The 26,128-nt window shown below is 41.4% G+C and overlaps 1 protein-coding gene and 2 pseudogenes across 1 annotated transcript; 1 reads left to right on the top strand and 2 right to left on the bottom strand.

Moving 5' to 3' along the window:
* Window positions 1-262: 262 nt before the first annotated feature.
* On the bottom strand, window positions 263-1,386 carry LOC138154503 (ragulator complex protein LAMTOR1 pseudogene; annotated as a pseudogene).
* Window positions 1,387-9,648: 8,262 nt separating this feature from the next.
* LOC138154039 (basic phospholipase A2-like) lies at window positions 9,649-24,478 on the bottom strand. Its single transcript, XM_069078476.1, has 5 exons — window positions 24,408-24,478; window positions 11,172-11,221; window positions 10,722-10,866; window positions 10,435-10,541; window positions 9,649-10,182 (listed from the first exon to the last, which is right to left on the bottom strand). The coding sequence occupies exons 2-5, from the start codon at window positions 11,209-11,211 to the stop codon at window positions 10,040-10,042; spliced, it is 435 nt and encodes a 144-aa protein (XP_068934577.1). The 5' UTR covers window positions 11,212-11,221; window positions 24,408-24,478; the 3' UTR covers window positions 9,649-10,039.
* LOC138154302 (26S proteasome regulatory subunit 4 pseudogene) lies at window positions 12,835-15,051 on the top strand (annotated as a pseudogene).
* Window positions 24,479-26,128: the final 1,650 nt, after the last annotated feature.

The following is a 26,128-nucleotide window of genomic DNA, read 5'->3' as shown; positions in this document are numbered from 1 at the left end:
CCTAGGGATTATGACCCTTAGCTCCACAGGGATCCATTTCTTTGGGCTTTTCAGTTCATGAATTCAGGTTTTAAATAATCCTGACCACAGTGTCTTCTCCCATCCATGCAGCTTGTCCAGCCCTCAGAGAATTTCCTAACATTTGTCCAGAGAAGTAGATCTTTGACCATGTAAATTGTGCATCTTCAGTCTAGCCCCTCGTGCCCTTCTCCATTTGTACTTGCTGTGTGCAATTGAAGACATTTGTGACTCAAAAAATTAAGATTGATCCTTTTTTTTTTTTTTCAGGATGGATAGATGTCCTTTATGGAGAGTGGCAAACCAAAACAAATAAAATCAAAGCATCAAACATTTAAAAACTGGGTGTGAGAAATAGAAACAACCAATTTAGTTCTTAGCCCCAACACAGAAGGGTGATCTCAAGGAAGCCAAATCTCTTCCTACCCACCACCCCCAATCATGAAATAATAATTCACATCCAAATCCCTATCCTCCCACTCCTCTAGTTCTGCCTCCACCCCTACCCCCCAAGTGGCAAAACCATCATAGATCTTTCCCACAAAGTATTCAGCCAGGGCCACATGGCACAAAGGCTTCTTGGGAACTCATTGTTCGTCGCCATGAGGCCCCCAAACACCTCTGGACTCCTGTGGTAGTTTCTCCTCTGTGATTAGTAGTAAATTAGGTTTCTGTACAAGCAGGAAGAAATAAGGGGAAAGGAAGGTGGGAACAAGGGGAAAATCTCCAGAAATTGTCCTCACGGGACCCCAAACTGCACGACCCACTCCTTTTTTGTGTCGACCCGGCTCTGAGAAAGTGCACTATAGGCATGAGCAGCTATTCTGGAGACCTGCTGCAAATCTGCCACGGGGACAGGGTCGCTGGCAAGCACTGGGTGGGGCTGGCTGGTAAGTGATGGCAGTGGTGGCAGCTTCTTCCAGTGAGTCAAACTACTGCTCAGGACAGCCAGGCGAGTACTGTATTGTCTCGCTCGATCCATGTACTCATGCTGCTCCATGCCCTGGGAATCTGCTGCCGATACATCAATGATGTTGCTGGTTGTCTTGGCAAGAGTAGAAGACAGCAGGGCCTGCTCATCCGTATGGGCTGCTGGCAGGCTGTGGTGATTGGGTTCTGCTCCATCTAGGGTCTTGGTTGGGGGACTGCTGGGGTCCAGAAGTAGCTTCCGCTCCTCTCTATCCTGATCCAAGTCCTCGTTGTCACTGCTATAGCAGCACCCCATGGCCAGGGCTGGCTCCTGGAGCTCAGATCTAGAGGATCGGAGTCCAACAGGAGCTCTTTCTCGTCACATGACCCGCGACTGCGGCCTGCAGGCTCCCACCGGCCGCACTATTGCCACCGCAGCAGGCAGAATCGGCAGGCAAACTGATTGATTCTGTTTTTAATCTAGAAATAATTGGTTTTAGAGTACTATTGAAGACAAATTCCCAGCTGAAATGGCAGACATAGAGTGTGGAAACAAGCTCTGGTTTCTGACAAAGGTGGAAGAAGGAAAGAGAAGAGAGTTTGTTCACCACCAGCTACTGGAAGAAAGTTTGCAGATGCTGTGGCCCCCTCTGTTCATTACTGTCCTGACACGGCCAGGGCATGAATGAGCTCCCTGTGCAGGTGAAGCCTGGGCACACTCAGCACCAGTCTTTTCTGCTTTTGCCATCTTCTCTTGTCTGTTGTGATAGCAGTTCTAAAACTCCTGCTGTGGAGGTGCAGGGTGTGTTCAGGGAAGTCTAGTACCTCGGGTGTGATGGCTGCCCAGCCTTTTTCAGGGCTGCTTTCCACCTTTGCTGTCCACCTGTTCCACCTAACTCTTATCTGCAGCTCCAAGAAGCTGTAGCATGTACAGTGGCCCCACCCTGTAACTATTTTGGGAGATGGGCTAAACCAGGCTGAGGGTAACTGAGGGGTCTGAAACCCCTTGGTGAGTTAGGGGGGTGTCTACCTCAAGTGTGTGGAGACTTCCCCTGGTGGAATGAGCAGATGACAGCAATGTGTTCCAACGGCCATGAAGGCAGCTGAAATAGGTGCTGTGTGGCACTTAGAGCTTGGTTAGACATAGAAGATGCCAAAGTCATCCACTACATTTTGAGCCATCACCAGTCATCTTAATTCTATCCTGCCACTAGATTGTGTCACTCTGGAGGGTAGAGTGAGGCCGACTTTGTGCAACTCTGCCTCACTTAAATCCAATCTATGCAGGAATCAAGCCATTTTATCATTTTACTTCTCTCAAAGTCCTGTGGGGACAGGCAAGTAATGAAGCAGCAGATGTAGATACACTGGGAGCCATAGTCACAACATGGCTTACAGGTGACCCAGGCCTTAGGGTTGTTTTCTCATTGGAAGTAGCAGTAAAATTTGGTAGCTTTCTGGGTGTCTGAGCAGCCCTTTAAAGATCACACTTCTCACCTGCTAGTATGAGGAAGGAGCTAGAAAAAGTGCCCTAAAATTTTCTGCTTACCCAACCGTGGCCCAATTACTTCAGCAGGCAGGGATCCCAGCCTGTGATCAAAAAACAAAGAAGTATATGAAAACTTCTGTAAAGATGATTCCACTCACCATCAGTACATGGAAAACGTGCATACTTACATACAACACAAAAACCAGTAGACCTAAAAGAAGAATAGCTCTTGTTGTGCATAGCTTTTGTTGTGAGAGAACTCAGCAGGTATCGCATTCCAAATAGCAATCTTGAGTGAAACAAGGCTGGCAAGTGAAGGCCAGCTTCCTGAAGTTGGAACTGGATACATGTGTTTCTGGAGTGGCCACAGCGAAGAGGAATGCTAGGAAGCTGGTGTAGGTATTGCAATAAAAATTAATCTAGTCAACCAGCTGGTATGCCTGCAAAAGGAGTGAACGACAGACTCTTGACAATGCGATTGCCACTTGCAGGAAAATACATGCCACTACCATCAATGTGTCTGCTCCCTGATGAGATCAAAGAAAAATTTCATGAGGACCTAGAGCCCCTTATCATCAATGTGCCAAATGAAGACAAGCTTATAATTCTGGGTGACTTTCATGCTAGAGTTGGCTCAGACTACCAGACTTGGCAGGGAGTCCTAGGGAGGAATGGAGTTGGAAACAGCAGGAAAGTGGTCACTTACCACTGAAGACTTGTGCTTCTCATGACCTTTTCATCACCAACACCGTCTTCCATGTATCTAAATGCAATAAAACTGCGTGAATGCACTCTTGCAGCAAACATTGACATTTAATAGACTATGTGATTTTAAGGAGAAGAGACAGGATGTGAGAGTAATGAAGTCAGTGTTGGCACAGAGTGATGGACTGACCATAGACTTATCCTCTCCAAGCTAAATATTCACATTCAGCAAAAGCAGTGGCCCCAAGGCAAAAAGACCACCAGAAGAATTAATATCAATAGATTAGAAAGCTTCTCTGAGCGGGAACATTTTGTTGCTAACTTGGAGGGAAAGTCAAGCCAATGCACATTTGGCAACAGTGGAGCAGTAAAGGAGTGGGCAACTTTCAGAGATTTGGTGTCCATAACTGCTTTTGCTCCTCTGAGTCAGAACCCTCACAAACATCACGATAGGTTTGATGGAGATGATGGGGAAATGCGGAAACTGCTAAATGAAAAACAAGAACTCCACAGGGTTTATCAGCAGGATAGTTCATCCATTTCTAAGACAGCAGCATTTAATTCCATAAAAATAAAGTACATGCAAAGCTTAGAGAGATGCAGGCTTCCTGGCTCAGTAAAAGGCAGATGAAATTCAGTCTCATGCTGATAGTAACAATCCAAAGCACTTTTATGATGCCCTGAAGGTTATTTATGGGCCAAAGACCTAAGGTGCTTATGGCTACTCAGTGCTGATGGAGCCACATTGATTAGGACATGATCCTAGAGAGGTGGCCTGAACACTTCCATAGTGTTCTCAACAGATCATCATCAGTCAATGCTGAAGATATTGATCAGTTACATCAGGTTGAAGTCAATCCATCCATAGCTGAAGCTCCAAGTGAAGAAGAAGTTTTGAATTCCATTAGTCTCCTTTTGTGTGGCAAAGAACCTGGTAGTGATTCTAGTCCAGCTAAGATTTACAAGGTGGGGAGTCCATTGCTCATACAAAAGCTGACTGAAATTTTTTGTGTTATATGGCAAGAGAAGGTTTTCCTCCAGGAACTCAAAGATGCCTCCATTGTTCATCTCTATAAAGGTAAAGGAAATAGATTGTCCTGTGACAATCACAGGGGGTCTCTCAGTCACTGTTGGCAAGATTCTTGCCAGAGTCCTCCTTAATAGGCTGATCCTTCACCTGGAAGATGGTTGTCTACCTTAGCGCCAGTGGGGTTTCAGAAAGGGCCAAGAAACTGTTGATATGGTATCATATCGATTCTAGGAGAAATGCCAAGAAAAGAACAGAGGTCTGTACATAATGTTTGTGGATCTGACCAAGGCCCATCAGTTGGTAGGGCTTATGCAAAATTATTTAAAAATTTGGTTGCCTGAAGTAGGTCGTCAGCATTGTACATCAGTTTCATGATGGCATGCTTGCCTGGGTTCTGGATAATAGACAATGCTCTTGTGCTTTCCCAGTCACCAATGGAGTAAAGCGGGGCTGTGTACTTGCTCCAATTCTCTTAAGACTGATATTGTCACCTATGTTGTTAAATGTCTTTAATGAGGATGAACATGCCAGCAAGGTCAGCTACCACACTGATGGTAAATTCTTCAGCTTGAAAAGGCCAAGATCAAAGTGGAGGGAATGTTGGTGCATGGCTTTTTATTTGCAGATAATTGTGTACTCAGTGCAGCCTCTGAAGCTGAGATGCAGCAAAGTATGGATCAGTTCTCTGCTGCATGTGCTAATTTTGGCCTAAGAATTTACACCAAGAAAACACAATTGCTCCATCAGCCATCGCCACACCATCAATACATTGAACCATCAATTATAGGAAATGGAGAAGTTTTGAATGCTTTGGATAAGACCACTTACCTTGGCAGTATACTTTCTAGGTGTGTACACACTGATAATGCGGTAGATACGTGCATTGCTGAAGCTAGGTCAGTGTTTGGGAGGCTCTGATGGAAAGTGTGGGAGACAAGTATTAGACTGACTGCCAAACTGTAGGTCTGCAGAGCTGTTGTGCTGATTTCATTGTTGTATTGTCTGAACAGTATACCAGCCATGCCAAGAAACTAAATTTCCCATTGGAATTGTCTTAGAAAGTTTCTGAAGATCACCTAGCAGGATAAGATACCAGATGCCGAGGTCCTGCCTTGATTTAAAGTGCCAAGCATCCAACCTCTACTGCAGAGAGCAAAACTATGAGCACACCCTGTTGTTTGAATGCCAAACATAACACTTTCCAAAAAGACTATTTTATGGAGAGCTCACACAGGCAACTGCTCACGTGGTGGTCAGAAGAAGTAATAGAAGGACAGTCTCAAGGTTTCTTAAGAACTTTGAAATTGATTGTGTGATGTGGCAGACACTGGCATAGGACCACTCAGCATGGCATGCTCCATAAGCAAAGCAGAATTTAAGTGGCTCAAAAGAAATGTGAGATGCACAAATTTTGCGAATCCACCCCAAATGTTTACTGGACTATTTGTGCCTGGCCTGTGGTAGAGCATTTTGAGCTTGTATTGGTCTGAGCAGTTAGACACACTGTCAACCGACTCTAACATAATGATGTCATTTTGGTCCCCTTTGAGAACAAAGGACAAATTAAAGCCCAAGAAAGGACAAAGAGAACAAATTAAAGAGAAGAGGACCATTAACAGTGTCAAAGGTAGCAGAAAGGTCAAGAAGGATGAGGAATGAGAAAAGGCCAATGGATTTGACAACTAAGAGATCACTGACAATTTTGGAAAGTGGTTTTGATTAAATCATAAGGTCAGAAGCTGGATTGTAGAGAGTCCAGAAGACAGTGAGAGGAAAGGAAGTAGAGGCATCCCCTGTGGCCTCTTCAAAGAGTTTAACCACAAAAGAAAGGAGAGTATGATATCATAGTTACTGGGGATAGATGGATGAAATGAGGGTTTTTTGAAGTTGGGGAGACATGGCCCTCTCTCCTTAATTAACCTAGTGTTTATATAAAACACATACCTGCCATCGCTGGTCTAGGCTTGAAGCCATTGCTACCTGGTAGGGCCCGCCAAACCTTGTCCTCCATTGGCATGGCCATCAGACACCCAGAATCTCCTCTGCACCACACTGAGGAATCAGAGGGACATTTTAGTGGATGATGTCCTGGATTTTCTTGGATAGTCTCAATTTAATGAACAGAGAGAGCATACTTTAAAAAAGTTTTCATGAGGAATAGCCTTCATTGGCCTTAGTTTGGTATTCAGAAAGTATTTAACGAGAGAACCTGCCCTTTCCTCCAACCTATGTACATGGTCCACCCTTCTTGTCTCTATCATCTCATGTCTGTGAAGCTTCATTAAGAAGAGAAATGGAATTTTTAAACCAAATGTATAACCTGTCACAAAATTTGATTGTTGTTCATCCTTCATTTTTGAAAAGGGCATCATGGGGGTGATGTCTTGACTTGCCTGCAAATTGGATTTAAGTGAGGCATAACTGCACAACGTCGCCAGCCTCACTCTCTCTTCCAGAGACGTTAGAGTCCAGTGACAGGACAAAAATCAAGAGGACTGGTGACGACCTGGGATGCAGTGGATGACCTTGTTGTCTTTGATTTTGATCAAACTTTAAACACTCCACAGCACCTGCTTCAGCTTCCTTCATGGCTGTTGGAACAAATTGTTTTCATCCATTTTGCCATGAGATGGCTTCACATGTAAACATCCCCCTTACTCCCTGAGGGGCTTGAGACCTGCCAGTTACCCTGAACCTGGTTTAGCCCATCTGCCTAGATGGTTTTATTGGGCTATGGCCACTGCACATACTATAGCTCCTTGGAGTCACAGGTGAGAGCTGGGTGAAAGGTGGATACCAAAGGTGGGTGAGCAATCTGCTCAGCAGCCCTCACCCCAGAGGTGCCAGTCCTCCCTTAACACTCCATACACCACTTTAGTAAATACCTGTTTCTAAAAACTAATGAAATCTGCCTGGCTAGTTCATATTAACTGATACTTGGGAGCCCCACTGGCACGGGTTTGTGAGTTGTAGAAACGACTTTCACAACACCTCAGAGTTACATTTAGAACTCCCAAAGGAGGAAGAGCCAGTCACTCCCTAGCTTCCCCTGCCTGGTCATGCTAGGAGTGGGAGCTGGAAGGTTCAGCAAGATTCTATAATTTTTCTCATGATCAAAAGCTAGTTAGTGCCAGGGGTAGGATTTGGACTGAAGTTTTCTGGACTATAAGAGCATCACACTACATTTCATGGCTTGCCTCTCTCTTTTGTACCAGAGGTCCATTACACTGGGTGTCTGCTCTCCCCTCACCATCATCCTACCCCTTCTAATTCCTCCTTTACCTGATGCCAGAGCGATTTTCCTCATTCCTTGTTTTGATCATGTTGCTCTTCTATTAAAAACCTCCATGTTTTCTTAGTTCAGATGTTTAACTTAGGCATTCAAGACCCTTCACAACCCATCACCATCTCACTTTGCCAGTCTTATCTCATGTGAATTCCTTCTATGCTCCAGCCAAACTGGACAACTCACTATGCCCTGAAACGTGCCCTGTATTTTCTCATCTCCACTTCTTTACTCATGGAATTCTCTATACCTAGGATGTCCTGCCTTCTCTTTGTCTGTTGGATCCCTCTCTGGAATGGGTAGAATGTCCATCCTTTGAAACCGAACTCAAATGCTGCCTGAAAAGGTGATTAATAGAAACATGTTTGGTATGTGCCTGTTGGCATCAGGTTAATACCAGATTATGAGAGGCATGTGTAGGAAAAAGCACTGGATTTAGAGTCAGAAAAACTGAGTTTGAATCTCATCTTTGCTACTTTACTGTTACTACTGCTACTGCTATTACTGCTACTATTACACCCCCACTGTCACTACCTCCTTCCCTTCTTATTCTCCTTCTATTACTGCTGTTACTATCACTACTGCTATTACTACTACTACCACCCACTATCTTGTGTTCTTCCTCCTCTTTCTCCTACTGCAACTACTACCATTACTACTACTACTACTACCACCACCACTACTACCACTACTACTACTACTACTACTTCCACCACCACTACCCACTACCTCTTTTTCTCCTCCTCCTTCTCCTACTGCTACTACTACCATTACTACTACTACTACTGCTACCACTACTACTACTACTGCTACTGCTATTATAATTACCAGTCTTCATTTGATCCTTATCACAAATCTGGGAGGGATAATGTTATCATTATGCCTATTTCTCAGATGAGGAAATTTAGGTAAACAGAGATTAAGTGAATTGGCTAGGGTCACAAACCTAGTAAGTGTGTGAGGCCAGATTTGAACAGAGGTCCTCCTAACCCCAGGGCCTGTGCTCTATTCACTGGGCCACCCAGCTGCCCTGCCACTGTTCTTTTTCAGAAGTGTTTGCTTCTGACTACCCCCTCTCCCAATATTCCCTCCCTTTTATTATCCCACCGTTGTCTCCTTCCCCCCTTACTTTCCTATAGGGTAAGATACTCAACTGAGTATCTTAAATGTTCAATGTTAAATCTCAAATGTTATTTCCTCCTTAAGCCAAATCCAATGAGAGTAAGGTTCACTCATACCCTCTCACTTCCCCCTCCTTTCCCTCCATGAGGGGCAAGGATTCTTTTTCTTTTTGTATCCAAGGTGCCTAGCACAGTGATTGGCACAGAGGGGGGCACTTAATAAATGTTTATGGAACTGAATCAAGTATGCAAAGGAAAGGAAGGGATTGAAATGGACTTGGGTATGGAGAGTCCCCAACTGCTCCTTTAGATTCTGTAAGATCCTGTCATAGTGGATTGAGCACTGGAGCCGGAGTCCAGGAAGACTTGTATTCACATCTTGGCTTTGACGCCTGCCAATCATTGGACCTCCCCAAGCCGCTGACAGGTTTCCCAGCTCTAGGTTCCACATAGGACTGATGGTGTACTTTTCCTCAGCAGTGGTATCACTGCATTTGGAATGCATTACACAAATATTTGGCTGAAAAGACTTGAACTTCTAAAACATGTGATCCTAGCTGACACTAATGTGGTGTTCTCCCTTGTCGATTAGAGACATGTGGAGCCTCAGGTGCTCATGAAAGCAGGAATCCTGGAGAAGCTCATAGGGAAGGTGAGTCAGCCCAGCTGGAAACAGGGAAGGGGCTTGGGGGAGGGTCTCTGGCATGTTTCCCCCCCCCCCGCCCCCCACTCAGCAATTGTGTTATTAGATTCAGTGATTTGTCAACCTCATTCAACACCTCCCTGTGAGGAAGGCAGAAGTAGCTCTGAGATAGAAACTTCTTCTCTAGGCAGACTTATACTAGATGGCTTCTAGCCAAACCCACTTTCAGCTCTGAGATTCCGTGTCTCTGAGCCTTTCAGAGGAATAGTGACCAGTGGGAGGGGTTGGGTCTGCAGGCAGGAGAGGGCAGAACCACATTTCTTTCCCCTGTGTTCCTTTCCTCCCTCTTGTTCCCATCCTATATGACCCATACAGAGCAAATTTCCTTCATGCCAACAAAGTTCTGATGAAAAAACAAAATAAAACCCCAAACCCAACATTTTATTAATAGTTTTTTCATATCATTATCACTTCCCAATAACTACCCCCCTCCTCATAACAAAGAAGAAGAATAAACCCAACCAAAGCAAAGCAAAGGTCCCAACGGCATCAGACTCCAGGTGTGGCTTCCACGTCCCTCCTTTTCCACCTCTCTCCTGAGAGAAGGGACATGGATTTCATCATCAGCCCTCTGGAACTGGGCTTGGTAACTACATTAGAATGCTTGGCCCAGAGCAAGCAGTTAGCTAAGGTTTGTTTAGTAATTGGAATCCTGATGTCAAAGTAATGTTCAGAAAAGGAAATGTGAAAAGCTGTGGACTGTGGGGTGATGGATTTGGAATTGGAGTTTTGAGACTCCTTCTTGTCAATTCTTTCTGAGGAAGAGGAAAAGAAGCTCTTAGCATTTAGGTGTTTTCCCTGTACATTTGAAATTAGGGTAATTGCGATACTTCGCCTTGTAACTCTTCAGATTTTTCTTCATACAGTAGGCAACTGTTCGATCACAGGCACAGATTTGCTTCTGACAGTAGTTCCCAGACCCTATAAGTGCAGAGAAAAGAATGAGCCAGGAGGGCTGGTAATTTTCCCTTCTATTGACACACCTTAGCCTGCCCCACCAAGCTGAGTTCCTTTATGGAGACACAGTCCTTTCCCCAGGGGAAGCCCTTTGTCTGAGGGGAGAGTGCAGCCTTCGTTTTCAGGGAGTTTGGAGCAGTGCCCTTCCAGACACCATTTTAGGGTTCTGCACATCTGGAATGCTCAGTGGTGCCTGACTGTAATGTGTTATCTTACCGCAGATGATGGATCCTCCCTTGTATTTGTAATTGTAGGTCTGCGTTTTGGGCCTGCAGCCTTTCTTCATCAGCTTTAAATAGCAGCAGTCATGGGCCAAACAGCACCTAAAGAAAGGAGTCCTATTGAGTACTGTCACCTCTCCTGTTGGGGAGTAGGCCATCAGCAAACTGGGCACTCAGAGTGTGCCCTACCCATTAACTTTCACCTCCTGTTAGTAATGCTTCTCAAGATTCCTAAGGAAGCTAAGGTAGACACCCTGGCAGGGCTGGGGAGCAGCAACTTACCTGTCAGTAGCATCCTTGGGGGTTCCTTTGCCTTTCCAGTCACAGTGGCAACCATAGAAGCCATAGCTAATCAATGCATTCTTTCCTGTTAACTTCCCAATTATGTTTTGTAATTGAAACAAGTGCCCTTGCACCTCAGATAAGCCTGCAAGAGTGACCAGTGGTCCCCAGTCAGATGTGATCAGCCTTCTGTCTCCTTTATCTACTACTGCTTTAGCCTGACCTTCCCCACCCTTCATCTGAGTAGAGAATCTTGTTCTCTCTATTTTCCTCTCAGCCAGACCCTCTAAGTAGAGAAGTGAAGAATTAATTGGAATTTGCCAGGTTGAAGGAATAGGGAGAGGTAGGGAGCCCAAGAGTTTCTGGGTGAGGCGTTTTTTTTACCACCCGAGAGTTGTCCCTCCTGAGGCTGATTCCTGGGAAGAGGTCAGCCATGGGGTCACTTCTTACCATAGGCCATAAGTGCAGCTAGAAGAAAGATGGTCTTCATTTTGAAGCCTCTGTAGGAGAAAATATAAACCTGATGTCTATGCCCTCAGGTCCCCACATTCCTGCTTTACCCCTGGGAGTGCCACTCCAACCTGTAATCTGGGAGGGAGAATAGGTCCTTTTTCTGATTGGAAGGGATCACAGGAGCCATCTGCCTTATCAAGAAATCCCCGTATGAAATTTATATTGGCTCAGAAACATATTACCCAGGCACTGCATCCCTCCACCCACAGCCCCCGACACTACATTGATTACACAAATGCATGATTCATATCTTCTAGGCATGCATATATTGCAATTCAGGTACAGAAGCAAACACTCAGTTCACACACTCATTACAATACTCAGAGTCACAGAAATAAAGAGACAAATCAATACATACAGAATGCTACAGAGAAATACAGAGAAATGTACTCAGACCCTCTAAACAAGGAATTCTTAACTTTTTTATGTCCTGGACCCCTTTGGCTGTCTGGTGATGCTTGTGGACCCATTCTCAGAATCATGTTTTTTAAAGCATAACATAAAATATATAGGGTTATAAAGGAAACCACTGAACCATATTGAAAGATAGTTATCAAAATGTTTCAAAGCTACAAGTTCACAGACACCAGATCCAGAACCTCTCTGTGCTCCAAACATACCTAATAATATAGAATCACACAAACGCAGATACATACTCTCTGATTTTGATAAATGTCTTCTGGTCTTTGGGGCTCCAGATGCCTTCAGCTGTTTCTTGGTTCAATCTGTCCACTGCAGGGCTCTTGAACATAATTGGTCCTCAAGGCAGAGAAGGTCTATATATAGATCCAGGAGGACTCCTGGCTATGAGTTTCCACCCCCAGGGGTTGGAATTCCCAGAAACCTGCCCAACACCAAGAGTCCACTTTATAGGAAGAAAGGGTGGAGCCAGGGTCTGCTCTGGGAGTCCACAAGGAGATCTTCCAGGTCTCCCAGGAGTCATTCTCCCAGAGGGGAAGGCTGATGGCATTATAGTGATAGGCCGAGTGCTCACACTCAGTTGGGTTCAATTCAGGGACTTTGTGTCCCAAGGATGGTTGATGGACACACCTTCCAATTTGGGATACTTCATCCTGCCTCAGAATTTGGACTGTGGCCTCTGACAACTCTGTAAACATTTGCTGGACTGCTTACTTGTTGGAAAGCCCCAGTCAGTCATCCAGCACTCCAGCCAAGTTTCCACCCTGTACAGAATCCTCTATGAGGTGCTTTGGTTATGGTCGGGTGGGAACAGAGAGAGCAATAGAGAAAGAGGCAGAAGAGTAAGGCAAAAAATAGAGGTTAGAAAAAGAATGAGATGAAGATCCTGCACATTTGAATTAACGGAGTCACTAGACTTTATCAAGTAGGGAAGTAACATGGTTAGACCTGTGCTTTAGGAACACCACTTTGGGGATTCACAGAGGACAGATTAGACAAGGGAGAGATAAGGCAGGGAGACTGATTAAGAGGTTATTTCAATAGTCCAGTGGAGAGATGAAGGTCTCAATTAGGGTTGTGGCTATGAGAATGGAGAGGAGATGGGAGGAAAAAATGTTGTAGAGATAGAATGATTTAGTAACGGGATATGTGGTGTTAGGGAGAATGAGGAACTAAGATAATGCTAATGGTAAGAGCCTGGGGACTAGAAAGATATATACATGCTCAGGGGAATTTGGAAAGTTCAGAGGGGTGGAGGGAGTTAGATTTGTTTTCAACATGTTGAGATGGCTTTGGGACATCCACTTAGAAGTAGGTAGGTCTTGGGGAGAGAGAGAGAGAGAGAGAGAGAGACAGAGAGAGACAGAGAGAGAGAGACAGAGAGAGAGACAGAGACAGAGAGAGACAGAGACAGAGAGAGAGACAGACAGAGAGACAGAGACAGAGAGAGACACAGAGAGAGAGACAGAGAGAGAGAGAGACAGAGAGAGACAGAGACAGAGAGAGAGAGAGAGACAGAGAGAGAGAGAGACAGAGAAGAGGGGAGTGGAGGGGAGAGGAGAGGAGAGAAGAGAGGTGTGATAAGGGTGTATACAGAAGGTCCTCCTGGTTATATATGTGCAATCATGCCAAACATTTCCATGTTACTCATGTTGTGAAAAAAGACACAAATCAAAACACACACACACACACACAAAGTGAACAATAGTATGCTTTGATCCGTCTTTGATCCATACGTTGCTCAGATTCCATCAGTTCTTTCTCTGGAGGTGAATAGCTTTTTTTGTCATGAGTCCTTTGGAATTATCTTGAAACATGGTATTTATGAGAAAAACTAAATCATTCAGAGTTGTTCATTGTACAGTATTACTGTAACTGTGTACAATGGTCTCCTAATTCTGATCACTTCCCTCTGTATCTGTTCATGAAAATCTCTCCAGGTTTTTCAGAGAGCATCCTGCTCATCATTTCTTATAGCACAATAGAATTCCATTGCAATCAAAATTCACAACTTCTTCAGCCATTTCCTAACCAATGGATATGCATCATTTATTAGAGTACAATAATATTCCAGTACATTCACTTATACAGTTCGTTTAGATGTTCCCCAGCTGATGGGTATCTACTTCTATTTCTTTGCTGTCACAAAAAGTGCTGCCATAAACATTTTGGTATAAATGGGAATTTTCTTCTTATTCATGGCTTCTTGGTACATAAATAAGCCCAGTAGTGGAGTTTTTGGTTCAAAAGGCATGGGCATTTTAGTCACTTTATTTGCATTATTCCAGATTGTTTTACAAAATGTTTATACCATTTAACAGCTCCACAAATGATATGTTAGTTTAGCTGTCATTCTACTGCCCCTCCAACATTGACTATTGCATTTTTTTGTCAGTTTTGTTAATTTCCAGAGTGTGAAGTGAAACCTCAGGGCTGTTCTGATTTGCTTTTTCTTATTATTAGTGATTTATAAAATTCTTTAATGTGGTTGTTAATGTTCTGCTATTCATTCTTTGAGAAGTGTTTGTTCAAATTATCGACTAACTTATCTATTTGGGAATGACTATTATTCATATATATATGAATGTGCATATATATTATATCTTGGACACCAAACTCTTATTTGACAATTTTTTTCACCTTTTGACTACTTCCTTTCTTATCCTAGATGTATTAATTTTGTGTGTGTGGAATCTTTTTATTTTCATATAATCAAAGTTATATGTTTTGTCTCTTGTAATTGCCTCTATCTCTTGTTTGGTCAAGAATATATCTGCCTCATAAGCCAAAGCTGTAGTAAAGTAGACCTTAGGGACCTTCCTCAGAATTGGTTCTGAGCTTATACAGAAAGATTTAAGAGATGGGCTCAAACTTGTTTCAAAGTTGTTCTGAGTAGCGAGGAACATGCTCCATCAATTGTCTTCATTGATGAAATTGATATTCATTGGGACCAAAAGGTATGATTCAAATTCAGGGGGAGAAAGAGAAATTCAATGACCAATGTTGGGATTGTTGAACCAGTTGGATGGGTTTGACTCTAGGAGAGATGTGAAAGTGATTATGGGCCCAAACTGAATAGACACTTTGGATCAAACACTAATCAGGCTAGGATGTATTAACCAGAAGACTGAGTTCTTTCTGCCAGATGAAAAGACCAAGAAGTGCATCTTTCAAATTCCTACAAGCAGAATGACTTTGGCAGATGATGTAACTTTAAATGATTTGATCATGGCTAACGATGACTTGTCTGGAGCAGATATCAAGGCAATTTGTACAGAAACTGGTTTCATGGCCCTGAGAATGTAGAATGAAAGTAATAAATGAAGACTTCACAAAATCCAAAGAAAATGTACTTTATAAGAAACAAGAAGTCACGTCAGAGGGACTCTGTCTCTAAATGAACTGTGCTGCCTTCATGAGAGTTGTTGGGACTTTTCAGACCCTCTGAACTAATAACACTGGGGGGACTAAAGGGGAACAATGCTCCAGTAGGCCTTTATGAGCAAGGTTTTTAGAATATATATTACTCAGATATGATATATGGAGTACCCATCAAACTGTGCCAGTCTTTTCTTCACTGTATTCCACAATAAAATATTCTCTTTCAGAAGACACACAAAAAAAACAATACATCTACCCATAGCTGTGGGAGGTCTGCTTCTTTTCTGATTTTTAAATAGTCTGATATTTAACATTAAGGGCATGTATACATTTGGAATGTATTATGGAATGTGATGTAAGGTGTTGGTCTAAGCCTAATTTCTGCCATATTGCTTTCTAATTTTCCAAGCAGTTTTTATCAAATAAATTTTAATTGGCAATCTATGTTTTCTACTTTATCAAACAGTGGGTTATTGAGTTCATTTATTTTTTCTGATTCTCCCTTTGTCTAATCTGTTCCATTGAACTTTTTATTTCTTAACCAATAACAGATGGTTTTGATGATTGCTGTTTTATAATATGACTTGAGCTCCAGAAATGCTATTTACCTTTCATGCCTATTTATTTTCAACATATCCCTTGATATTCACGATCTTTTTTTTTTCCAATTGAATTTTGTTATATTTTCACCAAGTTCTATGAAATATTCTCTGAGTAATTTGATTGGCACTTCATTAAAGTTATAAAATTAACTTTAGTAGTATTATCATTTTTACTATATTGGCAGGGAAGCTTGGGGGTACAGTGGATAGAGTGCTGGTCCTGGAGTCAGGAAGACTTCTCTTCCTGAGTTTAAATCTGGTCAAAGATACTTACTGACTGTGTGACTCTGGGCAAGTCACTTAATCCTGTTTGCTTTAATTTGTTACCTCATCTGTAAAATGAGCTGGAGAAGGAAAGAGCAAACCACTCCAGTATCTTTGCTAAGAAAACCGCAAACAGGGTTGTGAAGATTTGGATACACCTGAAACAACTCAACAACAAGAAGCATTTTTAGGACTATATCAAATAGCAAATCACTCCAGTATCCATGCCAAGACTATCCAAATTGGGTCATGGAGAGTTGGACGTGGCTGAAAAACGAGTGAACAATAATAATTTGTTTTTTGACCCACTCATTATTTAAGATTTCATTGTTAAGTTTCCATTTGGGTCTGCATTTTTTGTTTATGGCCTCTGAACCAATTTCTATTCTTATTGAATTCTAGTCTTTAAAGAACATATTGACAGTTTCTGCTTTTATACATATATTTGCAGCATTTCTGTGCCCTGGTATGTGGCCAATTTTTGTAAAAGTTCCATGTGGTATAGAGTAATATGTATTTTTCTTTCTTTTTTTTTTGCTGTTCAATTTAGGAGATACCATAAGTCTTTCTAAGTCTGGTTTCTCCAGAAATTTCAATCCAGTTCCATAGTTTCCCTTAAAAAAAGACTTTCTGTTAGACTTATCTAAACTAGCACTCATACAGAACTTTAAGGTTTGTAAAGTGCTTTACATATGTGAGCTTAATTGATCCTCACAACTTTGGAAGGTTGGTGCTATTATCATTCCTCTTTTACAGAGGAGAAAACTGAGGCACAGAGAGGTTAAGTGACCTGCACATAGCTAGTATCTGATGTAGGATTTGAACTCAGGTCTTTTTGACTCCCAAGTCCATTGCTCTACTACTGTTTGCAAAGCTACTTTGAGCCACACCCATCTATTGGCTTGTATTTTGGAATCCCTGAGGATGGATAACCTGCAGATATTCATAGTCAGTATATCTCTTCATCTAGATAGAAACTAAAAGAAGCTTATAACTTAGAATGCCAGTAGAAACTATTAGCATGATGTCTGAATTCTTTGTCAAGACATCCAACAAAGGAATAGATTCACTTGGTGTTCATAGGAAACCCAAGTTTGCAGATTGATGGAAAAGTGCTTGATGCTTACCATGTTTCCCCGATAATAAGACCTATCCCGAAAATAAGCCCTCCCCTTACTGTGTAAGATTCCTCTAAAATAAGCCCTTCCCCGAAAATAAGCCCTATTGGGATGCTACTGTAGTGAAGGTGATCCCCTGCTACACCCTACATTACGGTACCCTCTGTATGCACCGTCCCCCCCCCCCCCCCCCCCCCCGGTGAAACGCACGCTGCGCTCTGAGCTGCATCCAATCAGAGCTGCAGCAGTGAGTGCGTCATCCTGTTCTTCCCCAGTGATTTGCTTGCTGGCGCCATTGAGAGCAGTGCCGCGGAGGAGAGCTGAGGCAGGACAACATAAGCCCTCCCCTGAAAATAAGCCGTCTGGTGTTTTTCTTTCCAAAAAAAATAATAAGACAGTGTCTTATTATCGGGGAAACATGGTAGTTGTAGGGAGCCTACAGACAAAATAGACTCAAATATTAGACAATGGATTGTAGCAACTCATTACCTATAGATGAACTGGTCAGAGTCCCTGATGATTTAACTCAGTGGATGCTAAACAGCAGAGACTGTCAAGGAAAGTGCCTTTCCAATCAAGCAAAGACTGAACCATACAGTGGTTCAAACATTGACATTTCAAGTGACAAAGATACTGTGCACTACACCCCAACTATCATTTTACATAATGGAAGAGGACCAAACCTAGAGGTATGAAGGTGGTGCAGTGGATAGATCATTGAACCCAGAGTCAGGAAGATCTGAGTTCAAATCCAAACCGTTGTGGAAAATAAAGAAACTGAGTTACATCCAGACAATTTATTTAGCAAGGCATATAGCTGCAGAAACAAACTGGGTCCAAGCCTCTTGGTTAGCAGAAGCACCCAGAGGATCATGGTTCTTTGATTTTTATATGATTTTCACATAGTACAGCAGGGGAAGAGGAATGTATCAGCCAGGCTGTGATTAGTTTGGGGCACAAGTTGATGTCTCATGAGTGGGAAGATTTTATAGAAAACATTTGAAGAACACGAAACTCAAAGATGACAGTGTTTAGAAGTGAAAGTTATAGTCACAAAATGGAGGGCTAGTCAGAAAATGGAATTGCTTTGATTTAACAAGACTCAGACAGTTAATGGTTATGGCATGTGACTCTTTTACTATCTCTGTTCTCTTATCTGTAAAATGGGATAATAGAGGTGGTGCAGTGAATAGAGCACTGGCCCTGGAGTCAGGAGGATCTGAGCTCAAATCTGGCCGCAGAAACTTAACACTTACTAGCCATGTGACCTTGGGCAAGTCACTTAACCCCAATTGCCCTGCCTTCCCCCCTCCAGAAAGCAAAAAAAAAAAAGGGGATAATAAAGGCACCTACCTCCCAGGGATGTCATGAGGATTAAGTGAGATATTTTTGCAAACTAGCACTATATATATATATTATCATATATATTTCTATATCTACTATATAAATGCTAGCTATTAGGACTTGAGCTGTAAAGATATAACCTACAGCTTGAAATGACACTGCGGGCTAGCCTGGGCCCTCAACAAGTTCAAGTTTAGGTAGGTAGAACTATTATTTTGATGCAGATTGCAATTACCATTAATTAGCTTGTGTATAAGAGGCAGACGGGCCAGCATATTTCAAGAAGGCTATGCATGTTTAACCAGTGCCCAGTCTAACTTATAATTTCTCAGAGGAAAGTGGAGAAGTGACTGTGCACGTCCTTGATGATGATACCCTGGGGAGGACTAGGACTCTCATGAGCTCTGAGCTGGGCATGGGTGCTTCCACTAAACTGGGGGCTTTTGGTCTCAGCACTGTGGCAGGAGAGACTGGTTGTGGCAGTAGTGGCAGATGTAGTGTATTTCAAGGGAGCAAGGACCTGGAATGGGAACTGGAGCTGAAGACTGGACATGGTTGGAGACTAGAGCCTGGGGTCTAAGCATTGAGCCATAGTAGCCTATGGAGCTACCATTTGAGGTGCTGAGGTTGACATTCTCTCTGCCTTCAGGGGCCAGAATGGGGTGGTGCTGGATGACTTTCCATTTGGGGGCATAGGTACCAGACTGTGAAACAGGGCCACCCCTTCCTTCTCCCTCCTCAGTACCTGAGTAGGTCATTTTGATCTTCTTTGAGCACAAAGGACAACAACCAACCAAAAACCCAAGTGAGGCGAGAAGTGAATTCCAAAGTTTATTCTGCCCTATAAAACTGCTTTTCTAATTTCTTTTAAAGTAGTTTTTTGCTGCCTAGGTAAAACAAATTATTCTAATGTCTATTTATCTGTAAGTTGACTTATTTGTGAAGAAGGGGAGCTGTCTTAGGGAGGAACAGTGTTCAGGATCTGGTATACAGGAAGAACCAGAGTTTGAGCCCCAGTCCCCTAAAGCATCAGGCTTTCTTCTGCCAGGGAGATGGTTTTGATTTATTGGCAATGTTTTGATAAACTTCCCAAAAGGCAGAACCAAGTTGAAGCTGGGGTTTTCCTTCTTTGTCAGGACTAAAAAGCAAGTTACTGTCTTAGATGAGATTGGGCTCTTGGGACTCTTTGCCTCTTCTCATGCATACCCAGAATCATCTCTCTGTAGAGGAAGATCTAGGGTGGTGACCCAGACACTAAATAAGAATTTAATAAGACCATAAACTGGGAGTGGGACCTTCCCAGTGGGAAAAGAAAAGGTGTGGCTAGGGCGGCCAGGTGGCTCAGTGAGTAAGAGCACCGGCCCCAGAGTCAGGATGACCTGGGATCAAATCTGGGCTCTGATACTTAGCACCACACCCAGAAATAACTGGCTGTGTAACCTTGAGCAAGTTACTTAACCCCGATTGCTTTTTTTAAAAAAAGAAAAAACCAAAAGGTGTGGCTGTAAGTTACTGGAAATATCCATGTTCCAAAGGTGGGGCCAGAAGGGGGAGTGAGTTCTTTCCCCCTTTTAGCTTCATCCCCTACCTCAAGGCATGAAAAACTAAATCAGACCCTATAATTCCTCTTTCTTATTATCATCTTCTTCCTTCTCTTCTCTTGCCTCATTCCTCCTAAATGTCTTTGTCTTCTTCTTGACCTCAGTGTTCACCCAATCCATTATTATTGTGCTGGCCACATTTTCCTCTGTTCATGGACTTTATCTCTTAGTTGATAAGTTCAACTTCTGATGCTGTCCTTGTAAAGAGCACTAGTTTTATTATTGACCTGTGAAAAACACATATCTTGTAGTGACTCTATTTACCCTCTGTGTGGTAGACACTTAATGCATGCCTTATCCTTTGCTTTTCTAATAAGGTTTTGTTCTTCAGGAACCAATCTATTTTAGCTCCTACTCCAACTCCTTCTGAGTTATGTCAGAGACATATAACTTCCCCCCAATTCCCATCTTATCACTCTCTTTAGAGATATGTTACAAGTTCCTTTCAGGAGGAACAAACCATGTAGTCAGACTGGGGAGAGATCTCTTGGCACCTTGCCTAGCTGGCATTGAGATGGTTAATGAGTTTCTCTTTTGGATGATGAATTGTAATAGACACTATTGCTTCCTTTCAGAGCTAAAAGCTCATATCTTCTTAATTAGAAAGAGCAGATTTTGTTGATTTATTTCACATCTGGTTGCCCTGAACCAAGGTGGAAAAGCCCCCAACTTCTCATTGTTTTGAGGGATTGGCACATATGGCAGATGTTGGTTTAAAATGGAAACATTGTGGGGGGGGCGGTAAATGGGGAAGACATCATCACAGACAAGTGGCCATCCATCCCTGCAGCCAGTGATTCTTGCTGATGCTGCTGTTTTGGACTTCCCTCTTCCGAGGGAGACACCAGGGATGGTAACAAGGGGAAGGGGGTGAACACATTCTAGCAACACAGGTCATTCCATGCATCTGATGTTGGTGGAGCTCCCCTCACTCCCTCAGAGTACAAGAAGTTGAGACCTAGTGCAGGACTGGATTGAATGGGGCTTCAGGACTGGTGGAACTGGACCAGGGGCTGCTGATTTCTACTTATCCCATGTATCTTCCAGAAATATCTCAAGTCGTCATTGCCAGCTGATCAGCTGATTCTCCATGCCTTCGCTTTGGAACTGATTACATAACATATTCCAGTTTCTCATGTAGAGTGCCTGCTTACTCATTCATGGGAAGGAGCATGGGGAGTAAGGGTCTTAACATTTAACATTAACGTTAATGTAGAATTTACTTGGTTCAATGAAATACCCTTATCTGTATCCCCTTTTCTGGTGGTAAGGCAGTGGTGAGTCTGGGAAACTGTTCTTTGAGAAGTCACCAAAGGAAATCTGAGGTCAACTCTATGTGTTTGGTCTCTGGCCAGGTATGTTCCTCATATTAGCTGGAAATATAGGTACCATTCTCCATCCTCCACCTCCTATCCCCTCGCTAAGTGGGTAAGGTTCAGAATTAGTTACAGTTGGAAAATATGGAAGAGTTCATCCAGGAAATGAGTAGAATCAGGATTGGAGATTGGTGGGTGCAGCTACTGGGAAGTTTTGGGGATAAAAAAGTGTAAGGATTGAGAGGTTACTCTCACATCTTATAGTAATAATAGCTGACATTTATATAATACTTGAACCATTGAAAAGTACTTTTATTACATGACCTCCCTGGATTCTCACCACAACTCTGGAACCTAAGTGTCATAGGTATTATTATCAAGATTTTATAGATGAGCAAACCAAAGATGGGAGATCTTAGGTGGCTTGGTCATGGTGATGCAGCTACTAAATACCAGAGGTTATATTTGAACCCATCTTTTCCCTAACCCCAGTTATGGTGCTTTTAGCACTGCTCTACTGGGGGCCTCTCTTCTTATCCATGCCAACTTGGACACGATCTAGAGCCTTGGCGTCCATTCTGGTCTTAATGACATCCCTAAGGCACATTTATATAGCCTTTTCCAATTCCAAACATATTTTACATATGTTGTTTCATTTGTATTGCCTTCTGGCTCTGAGTCTATTAGTTGAAAACTATACTGGGAGGTTGGTATTTTGCTTTGGGGCTCACTCATGGAGAGAATGTTTCTTTGTGATCTGGCCAGCTGAGACTCTGGGTAGCCGTTGTTAAGGAGCCCCCATGAATGTGCCTGAACCCAGATGTTGGCACTCATTGCTCTGGTGATTAGGTATCCATTACTCTGTTTAGACAGACTATTGAATTATTTCTTGGATACTTATTTCTTTTTACTTATCTGTACTTATCTGTCTGTTAATTAAAGTAAGATTATTAATTCCTTAAAAGCTGTCTTTCCTTTAGAAAAGCAGATCGAAGAACCTGTGCTAGCAGCCCATCTTGTGTGCTAGTGTGGTTGTTAATACAATGTGTATTTATATATATTTGCATGTATATATTAATATCTATATGTAAACATATGCAAAATGGATGATTTTGATTACATCAAATGAAGAAGTGTTTTGCACAAAGCCAATGCAACTAAGATTAGAAGGGAAGCAGAAAGCTAGGAAACAATTTTTACAGCTGGTGTCTCTGATAAAGACCTCATTTCTAAAAAAATATAGGGCACTGAGTCAAATCTATAAGAATGCCAGTCATTCCCCAACTGATAGTCAAAGGATATGAACAGGCAGTTTTCCAATGAAGAAATTAATGCTAACTATAGTCATATGAAAAAAATGCTCTAAATCACTATTGGTTAGAGAAATGCAAATTAAAACAACTCTGAGCAGTACCAAGGAAAATGATAAATGTTGGAGAAGATGTGGGAAAATTGGAGCACTAATGCATTGTTTGTGGAGGTTGTAAACTAATCCAATTATTTTGAAGAGCAATTTGGAATTATGCCCAAAGGGCTATAAAACTTGCATGCCCCTTGATCTAGCAATACCTATCCTGGGTCTATATACCAAAAAGATCATTAAAAAAAGGGAAAAGGACCCATATGTGCAAAAATATTTTTAGCAGCTCTTTTTGTTGCAGCAAAGAACTGGAAATTGAGGGGATTCCCGTCAATTGGGGAAATGACTGAATTTGTTGTCATATATGAATGTATTGTAATACTACTGTTCTATAAGAAATGATGAGCAAATGGATTTCAGAAAATCCTGGAAAGATTTGCGTGCATTGATGCTGAGTAAAGTGAGCAGAACCAGAAGAACATTGTACACAGCAGCAGTAACATTATGCAGTGACCAGCTTTGATAGACTTAGCTCTTCTGAGCAATGCAATGATCTAAAATAATTCCAAAAAACTCACGTTGGAAAATACTATCCACATCCAGAGAAAGAACTATGGAGTCTGAATTCATATCGAAGCATACTATTTTCTTTCTCGTTGTTTTTCTCTTTTGTTCTGATTCTTCTCTCACAACATGACTAATGTGAAAATATGTTTAATATGATTGTACATGTATAGTCTATATCAGATTGCATGCTGTCTTGCAGAGGGGGAAGGGAGGAAAGGAGAAAAAATTTTGAAGCTTAAAATGTTATAGAAGTGAATGTTGAAAACTAATAAACAAATAAATGCTTAAAAATAGATAAGCAATTAGCTTACTCAATTAAGAAAAAGAACAAAATCACATTACCAATATCAACAATAACAAGATGAACTCACAACCAATAAAGAAGAAATAAAAGCAACTATTAGGAACGACTTCATCCCATTATATTGTTAAGAAAGTGATTATCTAAATGAAATAGATGAATATTTACAAAAACATAGATTGTTTAGATGAACAGAACAAGAAATAGAACACTTAACCCCATCTTTTAAAATTGAACAAGCTATAAAAGAACTAGCAAAAGAAGGAAAAAACCCAGGACCAAATGTATTCACAAGTGAATTCTACCAAACATTTAAAGAACAATTAATTCCAACACTACACAAAGTGTTTGAAAAAATGATTCTACCAAAAGGAAATTCAAATTCCTTTTATGATACACATATGGTCTTTATTTCTAAACCAAAGAGAGTCAAAATAGAGAAAGAAAAACATAGACCAACTTCTCAAATGAATACTGATGTAAAATTTTAAGATAAAATATTAACAAGGAGACAAAAATATATCGTGAAGATCATGCAGTATAACCAGGCTATATTTATACTAGGAGTAAAGGGCTATTTCAATATGGAACAAACTATACACATAATTGACCACTTCAATAACAAACTCTACAAAAATCACATAATTATTCCAATAGATGCAGAAAAACTTACTGACCAAATACAAAAACGCTTTCTGTTAAAAACTCTCAAAAGCACAGGTATAAATGAAATTTTCCTTAAAATGAAAGTATATCTTTCTAAAAATCAAGATCAAGTAAGATCATAAGTGAAGCAAAGTTTTCCATTATCAATATTATTAATATTATACTAGAAATAGCATTAAGTTGTGAAAAGAAATGGAAGGAATAAGTATAGGCAAAGAGAAAACAAAGCTCACTTTTTGCAGATGATGTGCCGGAAAACTTAATGAACAAGGAGCAATTTCAGCAAAGTTACAGGATAGAAAATAAACCCATACAAATTATCAGAAGTTCTGCATGTTACCAACAAAACCCAATAGGAAGAGATAAATTCTATTTAAAATAACCATGGACAGAATAGATACGCACAAGAACTATATTAACACAATTACAAAGCACTCTTCACACAAATAAATAGAGATGTACATACTTAGAATATTAATTGCTCATGGGTAACCTGAATCAATATAATAAAAATAACAATATTGCCCAAGTTAATTTCCTTATTCAGTGCCATACCAGTCAAACTACCAAACTACCACATTATTTACTGTATAGGGGTTGCAAAAATAATAAAATTCATTTTATGGAACAAAAGATCAAGGATAATAAAGAAATTTTGAAAAAAATGGGAAGGAAGGGAAACTAGCAGTTCCAGATCTCAAACTGTACTATAAAGTTGTAATATCTAAACAGTTTGGCACCAGGTAAGAAATAGATTAATCAGTGGAATAGATTAGGCACACAAAATACTGAAGTAAATGAGCACAGTAACCTAGTGTTTGATAAACCCAAATATCCCAGTAAGAGCTCATTATTCGCCAAAAGCTGTTGGGAAAATTGGAAAGTAGTCTGGCAAAAACTAAGTATAGGTCAACATCTCACAATGTATGAGAAGGTAACCTCAAAATGACTTAGATGTAAAGAGTGACATCATAAGCAAATTAATGGAGCATAGAAGAAATTGCATGCCAGATTTATAGGTAGAGGAAGAGTTCCTTCACTAAACAAGAGAAAGAGAAGTCCACAGGAGGTAAAATGGAGAATTTTACTTACATAAAATAAAAGTTTTTTGCACAGACAAACCCAATGCAGCTACAATTAGAAAAAAAAGCAGGAAGTGGAAAAATTCTTATAGCACATTTCTTTGATAAAGATCTCATTTCTAAAATATATGGGAACCTGAGTCAAATTTACAAGAATAAGAGCCATTCCTCAATTGATAAATGATGAAAGGGTATTAATGGGCAATTTTCAAATGAAGAAATCCAGTCCCTCAATAACCATATGAAAAAATACTCTTAATTGCTAATATTGAGACAAACCAAAATAAAATAGCTTTGAGGTGCCATGTCACACCCATCAGATTTGCTAAGATGACAAAAAAGGAAAATGACAAATATTGGAGAAACTGTGGGAAAATATATACACTAATGCACTATTGCTGGAGCTATTAACTGGTCCAACCATTCTGGAAAGCAATTTGGAACAATGCCCCCTAAAGCTATTAAATTGTGCCCTTTGACCCAGTGATACTACTACTAGGTCTATACCCCCAAAGAGGTCAAAGAAAGCTCACTCCATTTTGCATCTGATACCCTGCCTGGTTTCAACTCTATAGAACATGATGTCCCTTTCAGGATAAACTTAGCACTTTCCAACTCACTATCATACTGCAAACTCAAACCCTGATTGATATCACTTCTCTCAGTCTCATTTCCCCTCTGATTGGAGGACTAGAGGCTGGAACACCAATATCTTCTTCTATAGAAGGCAAAACCTGATCTTTTTGGCTCATTACACTCTATTTGCTTCTATGACTGATTTCAACTTCATAGAACATACTGCTCTCATATCCCATTCTACTCTCCTCCCCACCCTTCCCTTTCCTGTCTCTTTTTGTGTGTTGTCTTTTCTT

The sequence above is a fragment of the Petaurus breviceps genome, unplaced genomic scaffold (genome assembly GCF_028583685.1).
Source record: "Petaurus breviceps papuanus isolate PSGF00001 unplaced genomic scaffold, PetGlider_PUasm1.0 91041, whole genome shotgun sequence".
Classification (NCBI taxonomy): domain Eukaryota; kingdom Metazoa; phylum Chordata; class Mammalia; order Diprotodontia; family Petauridae; genus Petaurus; species Petaurus breviceps.
Note: the sequence above shows the minus strand (reverse complement) of the source record. Positions and strands in the feature narration are given on the sequence as shown.

What these genes read in the sequence shown, in the direction of transcription:
- LOC138154039 (XM_069078476.1), bottom strand. Translation starts at nt 11,211, where the DNA reads ATGAAGACCATCTTTCTTCTAGCTGCACTTATGGCCTATG. An exon ending in AGCTGCACTTATGGCCTATG is followed by an intron (nt 10,867 to 11,171) that starts GTAAGAAGTGAC and finishes TCACTCTTGCAG; the next exon opens with GCTTATCTGAGGTGCAAGGG. An exon ending in CCCAAGGATGCTACTGACAG is followed by an intron (nt 10,542 to 10,721) that starts GTAAGTTGCTGC and finishes TCCTTTCTTTAG; the next exon opens with GTGCTGTTTGGCCCATGACT.